This window comes from Boleophthalmus pectinirostris, unplaced genomic scaffold (genome assembly GCF_026225935.1).
Source record: "Boleophthalmus pectinirostris isolate CB_2022bp ecotype Guang Dong unplaced genomic scaffold, ASM2622593v1 HiC_scaffold_16, whole genome shotgun sequence".
NCBI classification, from domain to species: domain Eukaryota; kingdom Metazoa; phylum Chordata; class Actinopteri; order Gobiiformes; family Gobiidae; genus Boleophthalmus; species Boleophthalmus pectinirostris.
This window is the reverse complement of record NW_026571095.1, coordinates 32,587,588-32,608,728: the sequence shown is the minus strand read 5'-3', so window position 1 is coordinate 32,608,728 and position 21,141 is coordinate 32,587,588. Positions and strand designations below refer to the sequence as shown.

At 41.5% G+C, this 21,141-nt stretch overlaps 1 protein-coding gene across 6 annotated transcripts in view; it reads left to right on the top strand.

Moving 5' to 3' along the window:
• Positions 1-21,141, top strand: part of LOC110165887 (disks large homolog 1-like) — a 102,823-nt gene that overhangs the window by 63,081 nt on the left and 18,601 nt on the right. For 4 of the 6 annotated variants that reach the window (XM_055151451.1, XM_055151452.1, XM_020931078.2 and 1 more), the window contains 5 exons: positions 171-273; positions 1,811-1,925; positions 2,868-3,044; positions 5,669-5,735; positions 19,474-19,570. In XM_055151451.1, the coding sequence (XP_055007426.1) occupies positions 171-273; positions 1,811-1,925; positions 2,868-3,044; positions 5,669-5,735; positions 19,474-19,570 (559 nt within the window). The remainder of the gene's footprint in view (positions 1-170; positions 274-1,810; positions 1,926-2,867; positions 3,045-5,668; positions 5,736-19,473; positions 19,571-21,141) is intronic. The other 2 variants (XM_055151453.1, XM_055151454.1) reach the window with 1 other exon arrangement.

The window sequence follows — 21,141 nt, the reverse complement described above, 5'->3', positions numbered from 1 at the left end:
CCAAACACACATGAATCAATCCAAGCAGTTAATAAGAGAACACTGTTAAAATGGTTAACATTATAGGCCCCTTTAACTGTTGGCATCTCAGACTGTTATGTCAGTATATACACATGTTCCACCAGCTTTATCGTGTGTGTGTTTGTTTGTTTGTGTGTGTTTGTGTGCAGGTGAACGGAGTGGACCTGCGCGGGGCCACACACGAGCAGGCGGCGGCAGCTCTGAAGAACGCCGGGCAGACGGTCACCATCATGGCTCAGTACAGACCAGAGGGTACGAACACACACACACGCGCGACACATGTACTGTATTTTTTTCTGCACTATAGGGCGCTCTGGATTATAAGGCGCACTGTCATTAAATGGTCTATTTTTGAACTTTTTTCACATATAAACCGCACCGGACTATAAGGTGCATTAAACGAAACACAACAGTTAGATAAGTCAGTCAAACTTTATTTAACGAGTTCACAATAACACTCAACTTTGTTCAATTGCAACACTTAAAAAAGTACTGTATTTTCTGGGGTATTAGATGCTTTATTAAGCCTCTAACCCCATCAAAAAACGACCGCGCGCCCCGCAATCCAGAGCGCCCCATACACGAATCCACTCGGGTGTCCCTGCACGACTTCAGTAAACTACAAAGCCGCACCACCCGCAGGGCACGCAAACACACACGGAGCAGACAGCGACCGCACAGCGAAACACACCCACAGACACACTCATCACTCCACGCCGACGAGGAACGGAACGGAGGAACGAACCGAAAAAGCGAGTGCAACGTGCCGCTTCTAGACACGACTGAACAACTGAGTCACTGCGAATATGCCGACAATCCGTTGGTCCCAGACAGCACCTCCCTACACGCCACAACTGAACAAAGCCCAGAGTCACCGTGAACGCCACAAACAAACAAAACCACTCACCCATCCAACTGTTGTGTTTCATTTAAAGTCCGGTGAGGTTTATTTGTGAAAAAAGTTAAAAAAATAGACAATTTAATGACAGAGCGCCTAATAGCCCGGAAAATACGGTACAGTCTGAGACGATAAATTGCTAGAATATTCACAATAACTCATAATTGTTCAAACAGTTGGGTGATTACGGCGTCCAGCACGTCCATATCCCTCTCGTCATTATCCGAGTCAGTGTGGTTACTGTTCCCTGGCAGTTCAGTGATGATTCTGGTCTTGGTGAAAGCTCGGACCACAGTTGATTCTGATCCTTAGCCCAGGTGTCCACGATCCGTTGGCAGATCGTGGCGTAAGTCGCTCGGCGCTGTCTCCCTGTCTCGGTGAATGTGTGTTCTTCTCTCATCCACTGCTCCCACGCAGCTCGCACTTTAACTTTATAACAGCCTTGAGTTTAAAGTGGACGTTGTCAGTGTGTCTCTTGACAGGTGCATTTCGATATTAAAATTAATCACAGTATGTATTACTCCACAATGCTCCTGACTACGGTCGCCGTAATGCTGCAAGTGGTGCGGCTTTGTAGTTTACTAAAGTCGTACTAAGACACTCAAATAAATTCATATATAAGGAGCTCTGGATTATAAGGTGTGCAGTCGTTTTTTTATGAAATTAAAGGCTTTTAAGTGCACCCTATAATGAGGAAAATACGGTATATGAGAAACGGGGAGAGGACGATGCTTCAACTTCTTTTATACATTATTTGTGTGTTTATTTATTATGAGGAAAACCTAAACTAACCCAAACTAGAGGCATTTGTTAGGAGTATCCCAATAACTATGTCAGTCCAACAGAAATGTGTGCGTGTTTGTGTTTACATGTGTGTTTATGTATGTTTAGAGTACAGCCGTTTCGAGGCTAAGATCCACGACCTGAGGGAGCAGATGATGAACAGCAGCATCAGCTCGGGCTCCGGCTCTCTGCGCACCAGCCAGAAGAGGTCGCTCTACGTCAGGTAAACACACAATACACACACACAACACACACACAAAACACACACAAAACACGCACACAAAGATCGGAGAAGGAGCAGAAAAGAAAGTAGTACTAACATCAAAAATTAGTCTGAGGGTTGTAGGTTGGACATCCTGGTTTATAAATTGTCTGGATGACAGTTTGCTTTTTCACATTGTGGGTCAGAACTCTGTTTAAAGCAGCTCAAACACAGACACGTCCTCTGTCACCCTGAATTTAGACCAGGAGCATCAGCAGCACGTAACGTAGGCAGAGCTGCATACACTCGTACTTTTTAAAGCTTCAGTTTACACCAGAAACACAGAGCTGCTCCTGTGATGCCAGCCTTTGCGGATTCTCACGTTTAAACACTAAACTTTTTACGTTGTTTATGTATTAATTGTTGATTGTATTGTGATTTAAAACATAATTCATCCAAAGGTTGATGACAAGAGAGAAGATACTTTGCAGTGATAACAAGCCCTATATTAATTAAACTACTTTCCATTTCACTTCTGCATTTTCGTCTGCATCTTTTCCGTCAGAAGTTGTTTTTGTAAAGTTTCTGTCTGGTGTCATAAAGTGTTTTATATTTATCCTCTACGGCTGAAAACTTTCCATCATGAGTCATTCCCCGAGCTCCTGGATACGACACACGGTGTTGACTCGACTGCTGTGGTTTTAGAGAACTTATTTTGAAAGGGCATCGGAAGTTTATTTTGACACTGCGCGCCCATTTCCTGTCTTTCTCCTTGCTAAAAAGCCTGGAGTCGCTTTGTTGACGCTGCAAAATTAGAACTCCAAACTGATTTGAGCATCATGACAGCTGTTGGACACTGCTGGAGTAGACTGTGCGACCGGTTAAAATGTAAAACCAACCTGTGCGTGTGCTGCTTGTGTGTAAATAGTGGGTCACTCTGTTTCCCCTCGCTCTCCCCCTCAGGGCTCTGTTTGACTACGATAAGTCTCGGGACTCGGGTCTGCCCAGTCAGGGTCTGGACTTCAGGTTCGGAGACATCCTCCACGTGGTCAACGCCTCCGACGACGAGTGGTGGCAGGCGAGGCACCTGAGCAGCCAGGGGGAGGCCGAGGAGGTGGGCGTCATCCCCAGCAAGAGACGGTGAGAGGGGGTCTGAGTCCTGGTTTAGTCCTGCTTCAGTCCTGGTTTAGTCCTTGTTTAGACCTGGTTTAGTCCTTGTTTAGTCCTGGTTTAGTCCTTGTTTAGTCCTTGTTTGGTCCTGGTTTAGTCCTGGTTTAGTCCTTGTTTAGTCCTGGTTTAGTCCTGCTTCAGTCCTGGTTTAGTCTTTGTTTAGACCTGGTTTAGTCCTGTTTAGTCCTGGTTTAGTCCTGGTTTAGTCCGTTTAGTCCTGGTTTAGACCTGGTTTAGTCCTCCTGGTTTAGTCCTGGTTTAGTCCTTGTTTAGTTTAGTCCTGGTTTCCTGGTTTAGACCTGGTTTAGTCCTGGTTTAGTCCTGGTTTAGTTTACCTGGTTTAGTCCTGGTTTAGTCCTGGTTTAGTCCTGGTTTAGTCCTGGTTTAGTCCTGGTTTACCTGGTTTTAGTCCTGGTTTAGACCTGGTTTACCTGGTTTCCTGGTTTAGACCTGGTTTAGTCCTGTTTAGTTTAGACCTGGTTTAGTCCTGGTTTAGTCCTGGTTTAGTCCTGGTTTAGTTTAGTCCTGGTTTCCTGGTCCTGGTTTAGTCCTGGTTTAGACCTGGTTTAGACCTGTTTAGTCCTGGTTTAGACCTGGTTTAGACCTGGTTTAGTCCTGGTTTAGTCCTGGTTTAGTCCTGGTTTAGACCTGGTTTAGACCTGGTTTAGTCTGGTTTAGTCTTTACACAGCACTTTTACAGTCACTTTACAGTTCTGTGAGTTAATTTATTCCACATTGGCAAGATATTTTTGTGGCCACACTTCCAATCTCCACCAACCACCACCAATAATCACACACACTGCATTTATATTAGGCATATTGCTGTGTGTTTTGCCAAAGGGCACAACAACACTAACCCTAACCCTAACATGATGTGGTCCTGGATTAGTCTGGGCGAGTCCTTGTGGTTCAAATCATATACTTAAAAGACATCGTTATTGTTACCAACTTCATTTCAGTATTCAGGATATTTAGGTTACGTTCAGAATTTCAGATCTTTTTGTGAAATACGATTTTTTTTTTTTCGTAAATTGGTCGTTCACAATTCCAATTAAATGTGACTTGTGGCAGCCATTTATTGACTTTTTTAAAACAGTCTAAACCAACCACCTACCCCACCCCTTCTTTATTATTATTATTATTATTATTATTATATATTTCTTTAATTGTTATTTTATTATATTATTTATTTTATTTTGTATTTGTTATTAATATTAGTAGCAGCGTATTTTTTTATCATTCTATTATTATTATTATTATTATTATTATTATTATTATATGACGCTACACCTATTTCTTGAGTGATTTGTTTTTGTTATGTTTTATCTGCATAAAAATGAAAAAAGTGTGTGTACATGTGTTGTTTGAATGACATGTCTATATCGGTTTGCACATGAATAAAAACGTATGAAACCGAAATGTGACTTGGACCCAGAAGTGTCTCGCATGAGCTTTGCAGGACACGACGGCGTCACTCACAGCGAGCGTTTACTAAAGTCGCCTAAACGCTGGGCTTGTCTCCTAAAATACAGTCCAGTTCTTCGTAAAAATGAACCCCCAGATATTAATAAACTCACTCACCTCGCTTTCCCTCCATGGAAATATGAACAATTTCACAAAAAAATCTGAACGTTGACTGTTTTTAATGTGTTTTAAAGTTTAATTTCTTCCATATGGTGCTTCCAACAGAGGATGGTCGTACTGTTGCTCCTGACAATATACAAATGTTAAAAATACTTTATACTGTACATTGAATTAAAACGACAGCATGTAAAATAGGGATGGGCATGATTAATCGATTAATCGATAATTGATCATTAAGAATTTCATCGATTACGTTAATTTTAATCGACAAACGGAATGTCAGGGGTCCGTACATGTAGTTCTCTGCACTCAGAAGGAGCGAACAAACACAACAGTCGGTCAGTCTGCAACGTACTAAAGCACAAATGCATATTTAACGATGATTTGTACAAGAAATTTCACACTTTCCGTTGTGTTCGGGACAAGTGTGAGTCCATGTGCACAGTGTATAAAGCAGCACATATGTTTCTGTGTCCAGTGGGAAAAAGTTTTACCAGGTGAGAGTCGCTCAATGTCGATGACGAGTCCCCACCTCCCTCCCCCCGTACGCTGTCCTGGTTTTGACAAACGCAAATCTGGTCACACTAACCTGTATTCACCTGAGTCGTGTCTTTTAATCCGACAGAAATTGAACCACATCAGCGACACAAGAACTGTAGTTTTATCTTCGCTTAGTTTATGCAAATTAGCGATGCGGTTTTAAGTTTCGTTTCTGTGAGAGTTGCGCAAAACTGAATTAAACACATTATAATGTCAAACGGGCTGATGTGGCTCTAGAGTCGTTACGGTTTATATGTCGTAAAGTTGAATTTATTTATGCAGATTAGTAGTGCAGATAGTAATAATAATGATGATCATTTTAATATAAAAACGTTAATGATTAATCGATCGTTAATTCTTCCGACGATCAATTAAGAACATTTCATCGAATGCCCATCCCTAATGTAAAATCAAATGCCACGGTGTCTGAAAGTTTTCAAATAAGATGTTTCCTTGTGTTTCCTGCTCAGGGTGGAGAAGAAGGAGAGGGCGCGGTTAAAAACGGTCAAGTTCAACGCCAAATCTCGAGACAGAGGGGTGAGTGCTCCGTCCCGCGTCCTCGCGTGCGGGACGGGTTTACGCAGTAGCTCCATAGAGGTGTGGGAGTAGAAGTGGGCTCTCTGTCAATCATGTCTCACAGTATGTCAGAACTGGGACAAAGTCTGACTAAAACTGACCAAAAAATGTGAAATTCATAATGGCATAGAGACGAGCTTAAAGATTCACTCTGTAGCCTTTCTGAACCATGCGCTCGTGTCTGAGGAGAAGTTATTGTATTGCCTCAAATGTTCCGCAGTATGGAATTAATCTTATCCATGTGCGTGTCATTTATGTCAGTGGTCCCCAACCTTTTTTGAGGCACGGAGGGTTTTATGTCCGACAATATTTCGCTGACCAGGAGGAGGGACTTTTTGGGAAAATATTTTCACGGACCAGAGGCAGATAGGAGTCCGGGCAGCGTGGTTTAGTCCTCGTTAAATCCTGTTTTAGTCCTGGTTTTAGATCTGGTTTAGTTCTGGTTTTAGCCCTGGTTTTGACCTGGTATAGTCCTAGTTTTAGTCCTAGTTTAGTCCTGGTTTAGTCCTGGTTTAGAACTAGTTTTAGTCCTAGTTTAGTCCTGGTTTAGTACTGGTTTAGAACTAGTTCTAGCACTGGTTTAGAACTAGTTTTAGTCCTGGTTTAGTCCTGGTTTTAGACTTAGTTTAGTTCTAGTTTAGTTCTGGTTTAGACCTGGTTTAGAACTTATTTTAGTCTTGGATTAGTCCTAGTTTTAGTTCTGGTTTTAGACCTGGTTTAGTGCTGGTTTAGAACTGGTTTTACTTTTGGTTTAGTCATGGTTTTAGTTCTAGTTTAGTTCTGATTTTAGTCCTGGTTTCAGTTCTGGTTTAGACCTGGTTTAGAACTGATTTTAGTCCTGGTTTTAGACCTTGGTTTAGACCTTGGTTTAGACCTGGTTTAGAACTGACTTTAGTCCTGGTTTAGTCCTGGTTTTAGTTCCAGGTTTAGAACTGGGTTAGAACTGAGTTAGTCCTGGCTTTAGTTCTGGTTTTAGTTCTAGTTTAGACCTGGTTTAGAACTGATTTTAGTCCCGGTTTTAGTTCTGGTTTAGTTCTGGTTAAGTCTTGGTTTTAGACCTAGTTTAAACTTGGTGTAGAACTGAGTTTAGTCTTGGTTTTACTCATGATTTTAGTTGTGGTTTAAGTTATGGTTTAGACCTGGTTTAGACCTGGTTTAGACTTAGTTTAGAACTGATTTTAGTCCTGGTTTAGTCTGGTTTTCCCGGCACTGCTCCACGGCCCGCGGGTTGAGGTGTTCATAACGGCTCAGAAATCCGATTATAATCAGACTTTCTTGCTTACACGAACAAGCCCACAGTTTTATGACTAAATATAACTTAAGCACGTTCACCTCTCCCCAGATCTGACCTGTAACTTTACCTGGGGACGCCACTTGCTCGTCTCCACGGAGCTAAAATAATCCCATACTGCGGAACATTACACGAAAAGTCACAATACTTCTGCCCTAGACAAGCAGACGGTGCACCTGTAAATCACACATTTTAAAAAATGTATCGACATTTAACACCACATTTACATTTCTACTTTTGTATTTCCCAGTTTGTCCCATTTCTGAATAAAAACTGTCACAAATTTTAGCGATTAATTAAAAGTCTTCACGTTCTCGTACCTGGAGTAGTCTGATCGTGCACATGTGCAGGTGTAGCGAGGGCTCAGAGGAACTAGAACACGGGGTTAGCTGCATGATTCAACCCGGTTTGAGTGACTAATGCTGATGTTAACTAATGTGGAACTAATGTGGAACTAATGTGGAACTAATGTGGAACTAATGTGGAACTAATGTGGAACTATTGCACATTAACAGCATGATGGTGAATGAGTCTTCAGTCAAACCGCGCAGGACGAGCAGGCTGGTCACACTACAACTACAATTTCAATTTACAGTTTTGTTTTATTTCCAAATACTCTCGTCAAATGTATAATTTATTTATTTTTATTTATGAAAGATGGATTTACAATAATAAGAGGCGTTTAATTCATCAAATGTGAGGTAAGGACAAAACGTGCGCTGTAAATTTCTCAGCGACAGGTTGGAGGCTCCTCAATCCGTGTGTCATTTGTTCATTTGTTTTTCAAAGTAAAACCAGAAAATAAGAAAACGAAAAATTATTTGTCTCCAAAACCAAAATGGAAAAAAAAAATATATATACAATAAAATGATAATGATTTGGGTTTTTTTTTTTTCAATTTTTGATTTTGTGTTTAAATGAATAATGGAAAAAACGGATAATGGATATTTCCCGTTTACGTGGCTTTTGCCCCGTACAGACTGAACCAGGACTGAACCAGGACTGAACCAGGACTGAACCAGGACTGAACCAGGACTGAACCAGGACTAAACCAGGACTGAACCAGGACTAAACCAGGACTAAACCAGGTCTAAACCAGGTCTAAACCAGGTCTAAACCAGGTCTAAACCAGGTCTAAACCAGTTGTCTCAGTCCTGGTCTCAGTCCTGGTCTCAGTCCCAGTCTCAGTCCCGGTGTCAGTCCTGATCCTGGGCCTGGTCTGGTTCCAGTCTCAGTCCTGGTCTTGTCCCGGTCTCAGTCCTGATCCTAGTCTCGGTCTCGGTCCTGGTCTGGTCCTGATCCAGGTCCCGGTCTCAGTCCCAATCTCAGTCCTGGTCCTGATCCAGTCCTGCTCTGGTCCCGGTGTCAGTTCCAGTCTCAGTCCTGGTCTGGTCCCGGTCAAAGTCCCGGTCTCAGTTCTGGTCCTGATCCAGTCCTGGTCTGGTCCCAGTGTCAGTACTAAACCAGGACTAAACCAGGACTAAACCAGGACTAAACCAGGACTAAACCAGGACTAAACCAGGACTGAACAAGGACCGTTTTTCCATTTTTCATTTGAACACAAAATGGAAAACTAAAAAAAAACGAATGATTATCTGTTTTTTCATTTTGGTTTTGCAGACAAATAATGAAGAAATTTTTATTTTTTTTATTTTGAAAAACGAACGAACGATACATGGGTTCATGTTTTAAAGAGCCAATATTCCTAAAAAAAAAAAAAAACCCGAAGATGCGTTTTATTTCAATCACCCACGTTTGAATAAAAATATGTCTGTTTCTCCAGAGCTGAGAACACCCTGGTCCACCTGCTGATGTCATTAGGTGGTAATCCCTTTTAACCAGGAAGTGTTTTAGAGCTGAAACGTCGTGCTGTTTTGACTTGACGTGAGTGACGAGCCTGCGCCGCCTGCTCCGCTCTTACAGCTGTAACCCGCGTCGCTCACGGTTTCAGTCGAGCGCTAACTCTCCTCGCAACACGTCCAAGGCCCTGTGAGGAGCGTGCTGCTTTCAAGGCCCGGGAAAAAAAGAGGGACACATGAAACCCCAAAGATTTCAGATTCACATTTTTTTTTATTTTATGTTAAACTGCACCGAGATCACAACAGTCAAAACAGAACGAGAACCATGAGACTTTTATGGTTCAAGTATGTCACATTTGTTTGGAATTCAGTCGACAGTATTGCCTGGAATGTTCCATAGTATGGCATTAAATCTACATTCCACCTATTCAGTTACAGGTGTTTTTATAGCAAAAAGTTTGTGTTTTTAATCTTGCAATCGTTTATTTGTTTTTCAAAATAAAACTAAAAACTAAGAAAGCGAAAAAAACAACTATTTTCTTCATTATTTGTCTCCAAAATCAAAATGAAAAAAGCGGATAACGATTCGGAGCCGTCGCCCGATCAAGATTTGTGGACACTCTGCTCCTCGGAATCGGGGTCCGGTCTCTCTCTTTCTCAAGTCCTGGTTTAGTCCTGGTTTAGACCTGGTTTAGACCTGGTTTAGACCTGGCTTAGACCTGGTTTAGTCCAGTTTTAGTCCTGGCGTAGTCCTGGTTTAGTCCTGGTTTAGTCTGTTAGTCCTGGTTTAGTCCTGGTTTAGACCTGGTTTAATCCTAGTGTAGACCTGGTGTAGTGTTTAGTCCTGTTTAGTCCTGGTTTAGGTCCTGTTTAGTCCTGGTTTAACCTGTGTAGACCTGGTTTAGACCTGGTTTAGACCTGTTTTAGTCCTGGCATAGTCCTGTTTTAGTCTTGGCGTAGTCCTGCTAGTCCTTTAGTCTGTTTACCTTGTCTGTAGACCTGGGTTTTAGTCCTAGTCCTGTTTTAGTCCTGGTTTAGTCCTGGTAGACCTGGTAGACCTGTTTTAGTCCTGGTTTAGTCCTGTGTAGACCCTGTGTTAGTCTGGTGTAGTCCTGGTTTAGTCCTGGTTTAGTCCTGGTTTAATCCTAGTGTAGACCTGGTTTAGACCTGTTTTAGTCCTGGCATAGTCCTGTTTTAGTCTTGGCGTAGTCCTGGCGTAGTCCTGGATTAGTCCTGGTTTAAGTCCTGGTGTAGTCCTGGTTAGTCCTGGTTTAGTCCTGGTTTAATCCTAGTGTAGACCTGGTGTAGACCTGGTTTAGTCCTGGTTTAATCCTAGTGTAGACCTGGTGTAGACCTGTAGTCCTGGTTAGTCCTGTCCGTTTATTAGGTAGACCTGGTTTAGACCTGGTTTAGTCCTGGCATAGTCCTGTTTTAGTCTTGGCGTAGTCCTGGCGTAGTCCTGGATTAGTCCTGGTTTAATCCTAGTGTAGACCTGGTGTAGTCCTGGTTTAGTCCTGGTTTTAGTGTCCTGGTTTAGTCCTGGTTTAGTCCTGGTTTAGTCCTGGTTTAGTCCTGGTTTAGTCCTGGTTCAGTCCTGTTTTAGTCCTGGTTCATTCCTGGGATCAGTCCTGTTATTACTCCTGGTTTACTTCTGGTTCAGTCCGTATGCGGCGCAAAAGTCCGACATCGCAGTTAAAGTCACAGAAATTAATTTAAACACAAAACAGAAAACTGAAAAATCTAATCGTTATTAATATTTTCATTTTGGTTTTGGAGACAAATAATGAAGAAAACAGTTGTTTTTTCATTGTCTTATTTTCACTTTTATTATGAAAAACATACAAACGATTGAGACACGGATAATTCTTGCTGTGAGATGGCTCGCCTCCACAGATCTGACCTGTAACTCATCACCTGCTTCATCTTCATGTAGACACACCCCTTTAATGCCATACTGTGGAACATTCTACACAAAGCAGTAACATCTCTACTAGGGCTGGTTATCATTCAGAAGTCGCTGATAGGGCCACGACACGACACAGTGCACTTTCGATACGATTTGATACGATATATTTCAAATCGATTCAATGCGGTTCAATAAATATAAAGTCTAAATCATGTCTGTGATACTAAAAGTCTTTGTTAAACCACTTCTCGTGCAAAATTAACACTAATTTTAATCATCAAAACTGTGAAAATGTCAAATGTGTTGCATAAAAAAGTTTCTTTTCTCTAAACAAGCAACAAAACTGTAGTGCTGTAACAAAATAATTTAGTCAAATATACCAAAAAATACTCTTGGTTATATATCGATACAGCAGCCCACGATATCGATACTGTATCAGCACATTAAACGATACGATATCAGGTCATGACCCTCTACAACAGGGGTGTCAAACTCATTTTGGTCCGGGGGCCGTATCCAACTTACTTTGATCCCAAAGGGGCCGGATCAGAAAACTCATGTCATATAAACCCCAAAAATAACAATAAGTTCAAATATTTGTGCAGAGAAACGCAAATCTATTACAGAAATCTTTTTTAATTGATGAACTCTTTCTTATTATAATATTATGAACAACCTGAAACTTTAAGAAAAATTCAATTTCAACATTTAAAATATTTAGTAGAAAATCACCCAAGGGCCACATTAAAGGTCTTGGAGGGCCGGATCTGGCCCCCAGGCCTTATGTTTGACACCTGTGCTCTACAAGAAAAGTTACAACATCCTTTTCACCCGATATTTACCCTGATTTATTTGAAGAGCAAACGTTCCCACACACACACACACACACACACACGGTCCTATTTCCACTTGAAAGCAGCATCGCTCGGTACGATCGGGCCCCGCGTACACTCTGTTGTGGCCCCCAAACCTGTTCTGACGCTTGACATTGACATCTGCCCCCACTTAACCCCTCCCTCCCTGCCCCCCTTCCTCTCACCTCCTGCATGTGCCACTCACCCTTTTGTGTGTCCGATAACGTCAGGTCGAGTCGAGGCCGTGTGTTTAAAGCTTTTGGACACGTTGGAGCGACTGAAGCTGTTTGCAGAGTTGGTGATCGTTGGTAGATGTGAGAGATTATTTGTAAAAACTTACGATAAAGGACCAGAGGATCAGCGTTTTGTGGTCAAGTTTGAGCTGGCTGCATGTTCTGAGCTGCATGCGTCTGCTCCTGTCCTTCACTAACCCCTCCTCCTCCTCCTCCTCCTCCTCTTCTTCTTCGTCCTCATGTGTGTTTGAAATAAATGTGTGAAGGAATACAGTGGTAGTTCTTATCTAAGCCAGTAGGGGGAGCTGTCGTGCCTTTTATATCAGTGAAACCACTATTGAGATCGGCTCAGACTGTCTCAGGGCTCTACTGTAAACAAATATTCTTAAAAGTACAATGTTTTTTAGCTCGAATAAACACTTTAGTAATGAGTTTGTGCAGTTTTAGTTCATAATTCACCTTCTGCAGCTCAAATTTCATCATAGTGCATAAACAAATCCAAAGTTTTCTCACTAGTGCGAAGAAAAAGTACCGCTATGACCCCCACAAATTTTTTTTCCCCACCAAACATGTATTGAATGAGTCCATATCCTCCTTATTACCAGGAGTTGGGGTTGTATTTTGTTTGGAGCTGCTGATCTTGACTGTAAATAAGTTCGATAAAGCCGTTTTTAAAGCCTCAGGAGAATCGCTGCACATGAAAATCGAACATTTTACACAAAAGAACCGACTGGGGATGGGCATGATTAGTCTCGGGAAAGTTGACTTTTAAAATGTATTTCCCTACAGATTACAGATTACACACACCTTAAAAGAAAAAAAAAAAGCCCAGACTTTACTGAACCAAATTAAAAATATTATTGATAGAAGAGGAGGAGACACGGTCCACGCAACATGGTTTAGTCCTGTTAAATCCTGGTTTAGTCCTGGTTTAGACCTGGTTTTAGTCCTGGTTTAGTCCTGGTTTAGTTCTGCTTTAGATCTAGTTTAGACCTGGTTTTAGTCCTGGTTTAGACCTGGTTTAGATCTAGTTTAGACCTGGTTTTAGTCCTGGTTTAGACCTAGTTTAGACCTGGTTTAGATCTAGTTTAGACCTGGTTTTAGTCCTGGTTTTGATCTAGTTTAGACCTGGTTTAGATCTAGTTTAGACCTGGTTTAGATCTAGTTTAGACCTGGTTTTAGTCCTGGTTTAGACCTGGTTTAGATCTAGTTTAGACCTGGTTTTAGACCTGGTTTAGATCTAGTTTAGACCTGGTTTTAGTCCTGGTTTAGATCTAGTTTAGACCTGGTTTAGACCTGGTTTAGTCCTGGTTTAGGTTTAGATCTAGTTTAGACCTTGGTTTTAGATCTAGTTTAGACCTGGTTTAGTTCTGGTTTAGATCTAGTTTAGACCTGGTTTAGATCTAGTTTAGACCTGGTTTTAGTCCTGGTTTAGTTCTGGTTTAGATCTAGTTTAGACCTGGTTTTAGTCCTGGTTTAGATCTGGTTTAGATCTAGTTTAGACCTGGTTTAGTCCTGGTTTAGATCTAGTTTAGACCTGGTTTTAGATCTAGTTTAGACCTGGTTTAGTTCTGGTTTAGATCTAGTTTAGACCTAGTTTAGACCTGGTTTAGATCTAGTTTAGACCTGGTTTAGATCTAGTTTAGACCTGGTTTTAGACCTGGTTTTAGTCCTGGTTTAGTTCTGGTTTAGACCTGGTTTAGTTTCTGGCAATGAGTGAAATTACCGAAAAAAAAAAAAAAGGGGGGGGATATAGCCCAAAATGTAAAAACAGGAAAATTCCGCCGTGTAATCCATTTATTTCAACAAAGTAACTGTAATCCAATTACCACTCACTGAAACAGTAACTGTAACTGAATACAGTTACTCATAATTTGTACTCTGATTACGTAACTCCGGTACATGTAATCTGTTACTCCCCAACACTGAATGTGAGTTGCTGTGTGCAGTTGTAAGGAGACGAGGCTGCGTCTGACACAAACACTGTTTACAGCACATCAGTGTCCGGGTATGAGCGGGTTTTTTGAGTATCTTTTGAGAGCCCTGCAAAACCCGACACAAAACAGTGTGGAGCGGGACACGTTTTGAAAGCTTATTGCGGGCAGGAGCGGGCTAATGAGATGATAAACTGCAGTCCCGCAAATGAAATATTAGTGTAAAGTAAAATATACAAATGATTCATGTTTGTCTATCGTGCATCATTTGTGCTGGATATTTTATTTGGGCTTTAATAAAAACATTTTAAGCAGCCTGAACTTGAATATGTGGTCTAATCTCACGCACGTTTTAGTCAATTCCTTTCTGCTTCTCCGTGTTTGATGGAGCTTAAGAAATTTGTGATTTGCGGGCGGGAGCGGGACTGAAAATTCTGTCCCGCGCAGACCTCTATATCCCGGTTTCGTCACGGTGCATGTAAACGCAGTATCCCTTTTACTGCAACATAAAGTTGAGTCGCATGCGTCCAAAACACAAACACTTTTCAGTCTTTTCATCACAACAGAAGCCAAATTAAATAAAGTGACCAACGTAAATAAAGATCTGCACTAAACCTGCACACGTCTGATCTCTGAAGACATGAACCATCTCCATATATGTTGTAAACAGTGTCGGGGAGTAACAGATTACATGTACCGGAGTTATGTAATCAGAGTACAAATTATGAGTAACTGTATTCAGTTACAGTTACAGTTTTAATGAGTGGGAATTAGATTACAGTTACTTTGTTGAAATAAATGGATTACACGGCGGTATTTTCCTGTTTTTACATTTTGGGCTAAACCAGGACTAAACCAGGACTAAACCAGGACTAAAACTAGGACTAAAACCAGGACTAAACCAGGACTAAACGGAAACTAGGACTAAACTAGGACTAAAGACTAAAACCAGGACTAAACCAGGACTAAAACAGGACTACAGGACTAAAACACTAGGACTAAAACAGGACTAAAACAGGACTAAACTTCAGGACTAAACAGGACTAAAACAGGACTAAACAGGACTAAAACAGGACTGAACAGGACTAAAACAGGACTAGGAACTAAATCAGGACTAAATCAGGACTAAATCAGGACTAATTCAGGACTAAATCAGGACTAAATCAGGACTAAATCAGGACTAAACTAGGACTAAAACTAGGACTAAAACTAGGTCTAAAACTAGGTCTAAAACCAGGTCTAAAACCAGGACTAAACCAGGACTAAACCAGGACTAAATTCAGGACTAAATCAGGACTAAATCAGGACTAAATCAGGAAATCAGGACTAAATCAGGACTAAACCAGGACTAAACAATATGACACTAACAGTAGGTTGGACATAATTTAAAGCAGCAGTGATCTCATATAGAAATAATTTCTCTATCAATAATATTTTTTATATGCTTAAGTAAAGACTGGGCTTTTTATTTTCTTTTAGCAGATAAAACAAAACATCTTATGTTAAGATTTCCTGGTCTTTGCTTCTCTGCAACAAACAGTTGCTTATTCATGGAAACTTGGGCTCAACAGAGAATTTGAAGAGAACAAAAAGAATTTTCAGGATGTGGTTGTTACATTCATGTTGTTTTAAAAAGCACGACAATATCAAGTAATCCAAAGTATTCAGATTACGTTACTCACTTTAAGTAATTTAATGGAATTACATTACAAACTACATTTTGGGGTATGTAATCTGTAATCTGTAGGGGAATACATTTTAAAATTAACCTTCCCAACACTGGTTGTAAAGTTGAGTTTATTTATGTAGATTAGTAATAGTAATAATAATAATGATGATAATTTTAATATAAAAGCGACTGTTAATTCTCCTGACGATCGATTAAGAAAGTTTAATCAAATGCCCGTCCCTAGAACCGACTTTATGTCATATTTAACATATTTAACATTGCAAAACATTTCCCAAATCCTCCTTTGGCATCAGTGGGATTCCTGTTTAACCGGAAGTGCCGCCACAAAGAAGCCCGGTTTAGGAGCATTAAGAGACTAAGGTGTGCGGGGCGGAATAACGTTTATAGTCATTATGTTGACAGGTTTCCACAGGCAGAGTTGTGTTTGTGAACGGCTTTTAAAGGCGGTGACCACAACAGCGCGGCAGTAATGACTGTTTCCACACTAATGACTAGACACATTACCGGTCAAAAGTTTTAGAACACGCAGAGAAAGACAGAAAGAGACCGGACTTTTTAATCAAGTGGTGCAGATCAAAACTGGTAAACGTGAGGAAACATAAAGAGACGCGCTGTGGCTCAGGTGCTTTTTCCTAAACAAGAGCGTAAATCCTCACCAGCTCCACGCGCTTTTTAAAACTTTTTAAAGATTTATTATCGAGATCGACCAAAGTAGAGACCGCAGTCTGTTAGAGCTGTAACGATATCCAAATCTCACGGTACGATATTATCACGATATGCATCTCACGGTTATTTATTGCGATATTTTGGAGAGAGGATGCTTTTTTTTTTTGCTTTTAAAATCCCCTGATGAGATTTTGGTTTGAATTATTTACATCATAATCCCAAAAATTCAAGTAAAAACACATTCCTTCACGTTGTCTGCGCTGAAATGAATCATGGGAAATGTAGTTCCCGATGTTTATTATCAATCGCTACTGTAAAACAATGCATTTAAGCAAAGAAACTTGTAATTTCGATATATTGTGAAGCCCCATGTTATTATTGTGAGACTTTTGACACAATATTTCGGTTATTGTTACATCCTTACCATTTTTTTATGTTTTCGCATGTACTTTTTCTTTGCACCAGTGTGGAAATCTTTCGTAATTAGACATTAGTATTAAGCTTTTGTGAGTTGTAAATGGTCAAATACTGTAATTATTTTACATCACACATTATAAATACTAGAAACAACTCCTGTAGTGTTACCTTGTACTGTTTATAGACTGTATTCTGCTTCATATGATTCACTTAGACATTTTTTAACTGTAATTCTCCTGCTTTAAGGACTCAGACTGGAGCCTTGCTTTAAGGTTATTATGAAAGTGGTATATATGTATTTCAATATTCTGCCCTACAAAGGCAAAAGACCTAAATGTGCTAGAGTGTGAAACTGAGAAAAATTAAGTTTCTGTTTTGTCCAGACAAAATTATAATGGGTAGGGCTCCCAAAATTTGACAACTAGTCGGTATAATGAAAAAATATTTATTTGCGAAAAATATTGAGCTTTGACCTTATTTGGCAGTTCCTGTATCAAGAGCCAAAAATAAGGAGTCGTGCGAAGACAAAAGGCAGTAACTGACATGATCATTATTTCCTTGATTTTCCTCAGACTTCCAACCATTATAAGAAAAACACCTCACCAAGGTCGAGTCATCATGGAGTTTGTTTGAAATGATGTAGAAGAGCTTTGGATTTTATTTAGTGCTGATCAAGATCGTGCAGCGACACTTACACAGTTAAACAGTTTGACACATAAGTGACTTTGAATAAATACACCAAATACTTTCACATTAAAGATAATTTATATAAAACTGAATACAAAGGTTTATTTATTTAATGTGTTGAGACCCTGTGCTAAGGCTGCAACAAAAAGGAGGTGACAGGTTGGATTTTAAATAGATTTATGAACTAAATCACAAATAAACATGCACAGTTACTGCCTTTTGCCTTTGCACAACTCCTTATTTTTGGCTCATGACTTTAGCCTGATTCATCAGTCGGTTTCACTTCGTGGAAACCGTCTGACCTCGCAGCATTAGGATTCGTTCGCTCGACTGCAGGCAGGTATTTTTTTTATTTAACCAATCGCTGCTATTTGGTCGTGACGTATGTAATGCTCCGAAATCCTGTAGGAAGAAGGGCAATAACGTGTTTCCCCGTGATGAAATTCACCAAACATTCTCTTTGTTCCGGCTTTAAATCCTCGATCTCGGGAATCGTTGCCAACACAGAATGTCTGTCTTCGTCTACATCCATCTCGACGCTTTGTTTACTGTTGTGCTGTTCCACAAAAGGGACCCAGACAGACGCTTGAGTTTGACGTCATGGCTTCCCAGCTCTTCACTGATTGGCCGGTACACGGTCTACAACTTCCTTGCAAATCGTCTAGTGTATTCCGATTCCTGACCTAGTCGCCGGAGAGAAATGAAATTGAGCGGAGGCACTAGGTGAACTGACAAATAAACGTCAAAGGTCAATTTTGAGCTCAATATTTTTCACGATATTTATTCACGTGACAAAGGAAATCGCAAATACAAACAAAATGGCTGTTACGTCCTTGATGTGACACTTCGTTAAACCACTGAAGAAGAATCACAGGAGAAGTTTCGGCAATTTAATTTTCCCCTTCAGATGGTGAAAACTGTAACAAACAACGACTTTGCTTTTAGAATCTGAGCCGAATGTGACACAAACAGAAAGTACATTCATCATAAAACGTTGTGTATTCAATTAATACAAAAATATGAATGTTTAGGAAGTTATAAGCGCATTAAGTAACTCAGGGCATTGCCTGCTTTGAGCTCCAAGGTGGATTACGATTGATGAGACCAGCGCGACAGATCCCACATGCAGCCTGTCTACCATGGAAACCAGAAAACGACAAACAGGAAATGTCCCCATTAAGCTATTTTTTTCTTAATTTAAACTATAAATACAATGAAATACCCTAAAAATAAATAAAATTAAAATACATAATACATTTTTAAACATGAAATGAATTAAGTTATTTATTAAAGCAACGCTTTAATTGAAGGAACAATGCCCTTAAAGGTTGTATGGAGGATTTTTTAAAATATTTTTTCAAATTGTCAATGAAAGTTCAAAATAGAATTATAAAGAAGAAGCAGCCTTGTAATTATGATGACCAAAAAAAAGAATGAAAATCCATCAACTGTGGACGTAGTGAGGGCAGATAAACATCAGCCAATAGATAACAAGGCTACCTCTTTATCTATTGGCTGTTAGGTTGTCAATCAAATTCCCTACGTTTCTAACGTCGCTGACTTGGATTGTGTGGTTTATGTTCGCGGTTCATGTTTAGCGGTTTTTGGCGTCTTTTTTGAACTGTAGCTCTCAGTTTGCACAAATTTTGTTTTAATGGCAGAGAAGAATTCACGACCGGTTCGCCGCAAAAGAAAGTCAGTGTTTGATGTTGCTGAAAGAAGAAGAGAAGGGGAAAAGGTGCGAAGCGCAACATTTAAAAAAGGACAAACAGTCGCTGCATTTCTCTTTCCTTGGAAAATCTTCTATACAACCTTTAAGGGCAACAAAATGACATGAACTCATTTGTGACCAAACATGAGGTTACGGCGTTCTGCTTTTTTGTAGGGCAGAATTATCGTTTCTCGTGATATTTTCAGAATCATGTATCGCTCTTTAAACGTGTCGTGGTCAGATTGAAGCTACAGCAGCGGCTCTTCTCACCAAAACTTATACAAAATGTGCAGATTTTAGGGTTTTTGTGTCCGGGGCTCAGCTGTTTGACACGAGGTTTTCTTACTTTCTTCAGGATCAGGAGTTGTGCGTGCGTTTGTGTGCGTTTGTGTGTGTGCGCGGTCGGTCCCAGGTTCATGTGTGTCATGTGTGTCTTCTCTTCCTCCATCTCCATCACTCCTCCCTCCTCCCCCTCTCCCCTCTTCCTCCTCCTCCTCCTCCTCCTCCGCAGTCTGTCAATGACAAGCGTAAAAAGAACCCGTTTAGCCGAAAGTTCCCCTTCTACAAGAGCAAAGAGGCGAGCGAGCAGGAGAGCAGCGACGTGGAGCGTGAGTAGCACCCGAGGGACCCCCCCCACCCACACACACACACACACACAAACACCCACCCACACACGGCGGCGGCGCGGTTTGACTGAAGCGACAGGACGTGAGGGCGCGAGGGGAGAGGGGGAGCTGGACGTGTCGGGAAAAAACAAAAGTACTGGTCCAGCGTCCCTCTCCTCTGTCCTCTCTGGTGTCTATCGAGTGTCTCTTTCTCTTCTCTTTCTTTTCTTCATGCTGTTTCTCTCTCTCTCTCCCCCCCCCCTCCTCTCAGCTCTTTAACTTTCTCTCTTTTTTATTCCCATCCTTCCCTCTTTCTCTCCCCTGCCTTCTCTCCCTATTTCCTCTCTCTCTCATCTCTCACTTTTTCAGTCTTTCCATCCCTCTTTTCTCTGCTCGCTCTCTCCCTCTTTTCTCTTTCCCTCTCTTTTCCTCTCCCCTTCTTTCCACTCTCTCTCCCTCCCTCTCTCATCTCTTTCTCTCTTTCCCGCTCCCCTTTCTGCTCTGGTTTCTATCTCTCTGTCCTCTCTCCCACTCCTTCTCTCTGTCTCCCTCTTTCTCTCTCCCCTTCTCTCCACTCTCTCTCTCTCTTCCTCTGTCCTCTCTTTCCTTCTCTCTCCCCTTCTTTCTGCTCTCTCTCTCCACTCGCTCTCCCTCCCTGTCTCCTCTTTCTCTCTCTTTCCCTCTCCCCTCTTTTCTCTCTCTCCTTTTCTCCCCTCTCTCTTCTCTGTCCTCTCTCTCTCTCTCTCCCTCCCTCTCCCCTTTGCTCTCTTTCTCTCCATCTCTCTCCCCTGCTCTCTCTCTCCTTCTGTCCTCTCTTTTGCTCTCGCTCTCTCCCCTTCTCTCTCCCTCTCTCCTCTCTCTCTCTCGCTCCCCCTTCCTCTCTATCACCCTCTCTCTCTCTCTTTTACTCACTCTCTCCACTCTCCCTCCCTCTCTCATCTCTCTCCTCTCTCTCTTCCCTTCTCTCCACTCTTTCCCTCTCCCACTTTTCTCTCTCCATTTCTCCTTCTTTCCTCTCTCAGCTCTCCCTTCTCTCTCCCTCTCTTCTCTCTCTCTCTCCCTCTATCCTCTCTCTCCCCCACTCACCCGTTTTCTCCACTTTCTGTGTCTCTCTTTCTCTCTCCCTCTCTTCACTGTCTCCCTCTCTTCTCTCTCTCCCCTGTTTCGTTCACTCTTTCTCTCTCCTCTCTTCTTCTCTACACTCTCCCTCCCTCTCCTCTCTCTCTTTCTCTTTCCCTCTCCCCTTCTCTCCTCTCTCTCTCTCCCTCTCCTTCTCTCTCTCCCTCTCTCCTTCTCTCTCTCTCTCTCTCTCTCTTTCTCTTTCCCTCTCCCCTCTCTCTCCTCTCTCTCTCTCTCCTCTCTCTCTCTCTCCTTCTCTCCTCTCTCTCTCTTCTCTTTCCCTCTCCCTTCTCTCTCTTCTCTCTCTCTCCCTCTCTCCTTCTCTCCTCTCTCTCTCTCCCTCTCCTTCTCTCCTCTTCTCTCTCCTCTCCTTCTCTCTCTCTCTCTCTTTCCCTCTCTCTTCTCTCTCTCTCTCTCTCCCTCTCCTTCTCTCTCCTTCTCTCCTCTCTCTGTCC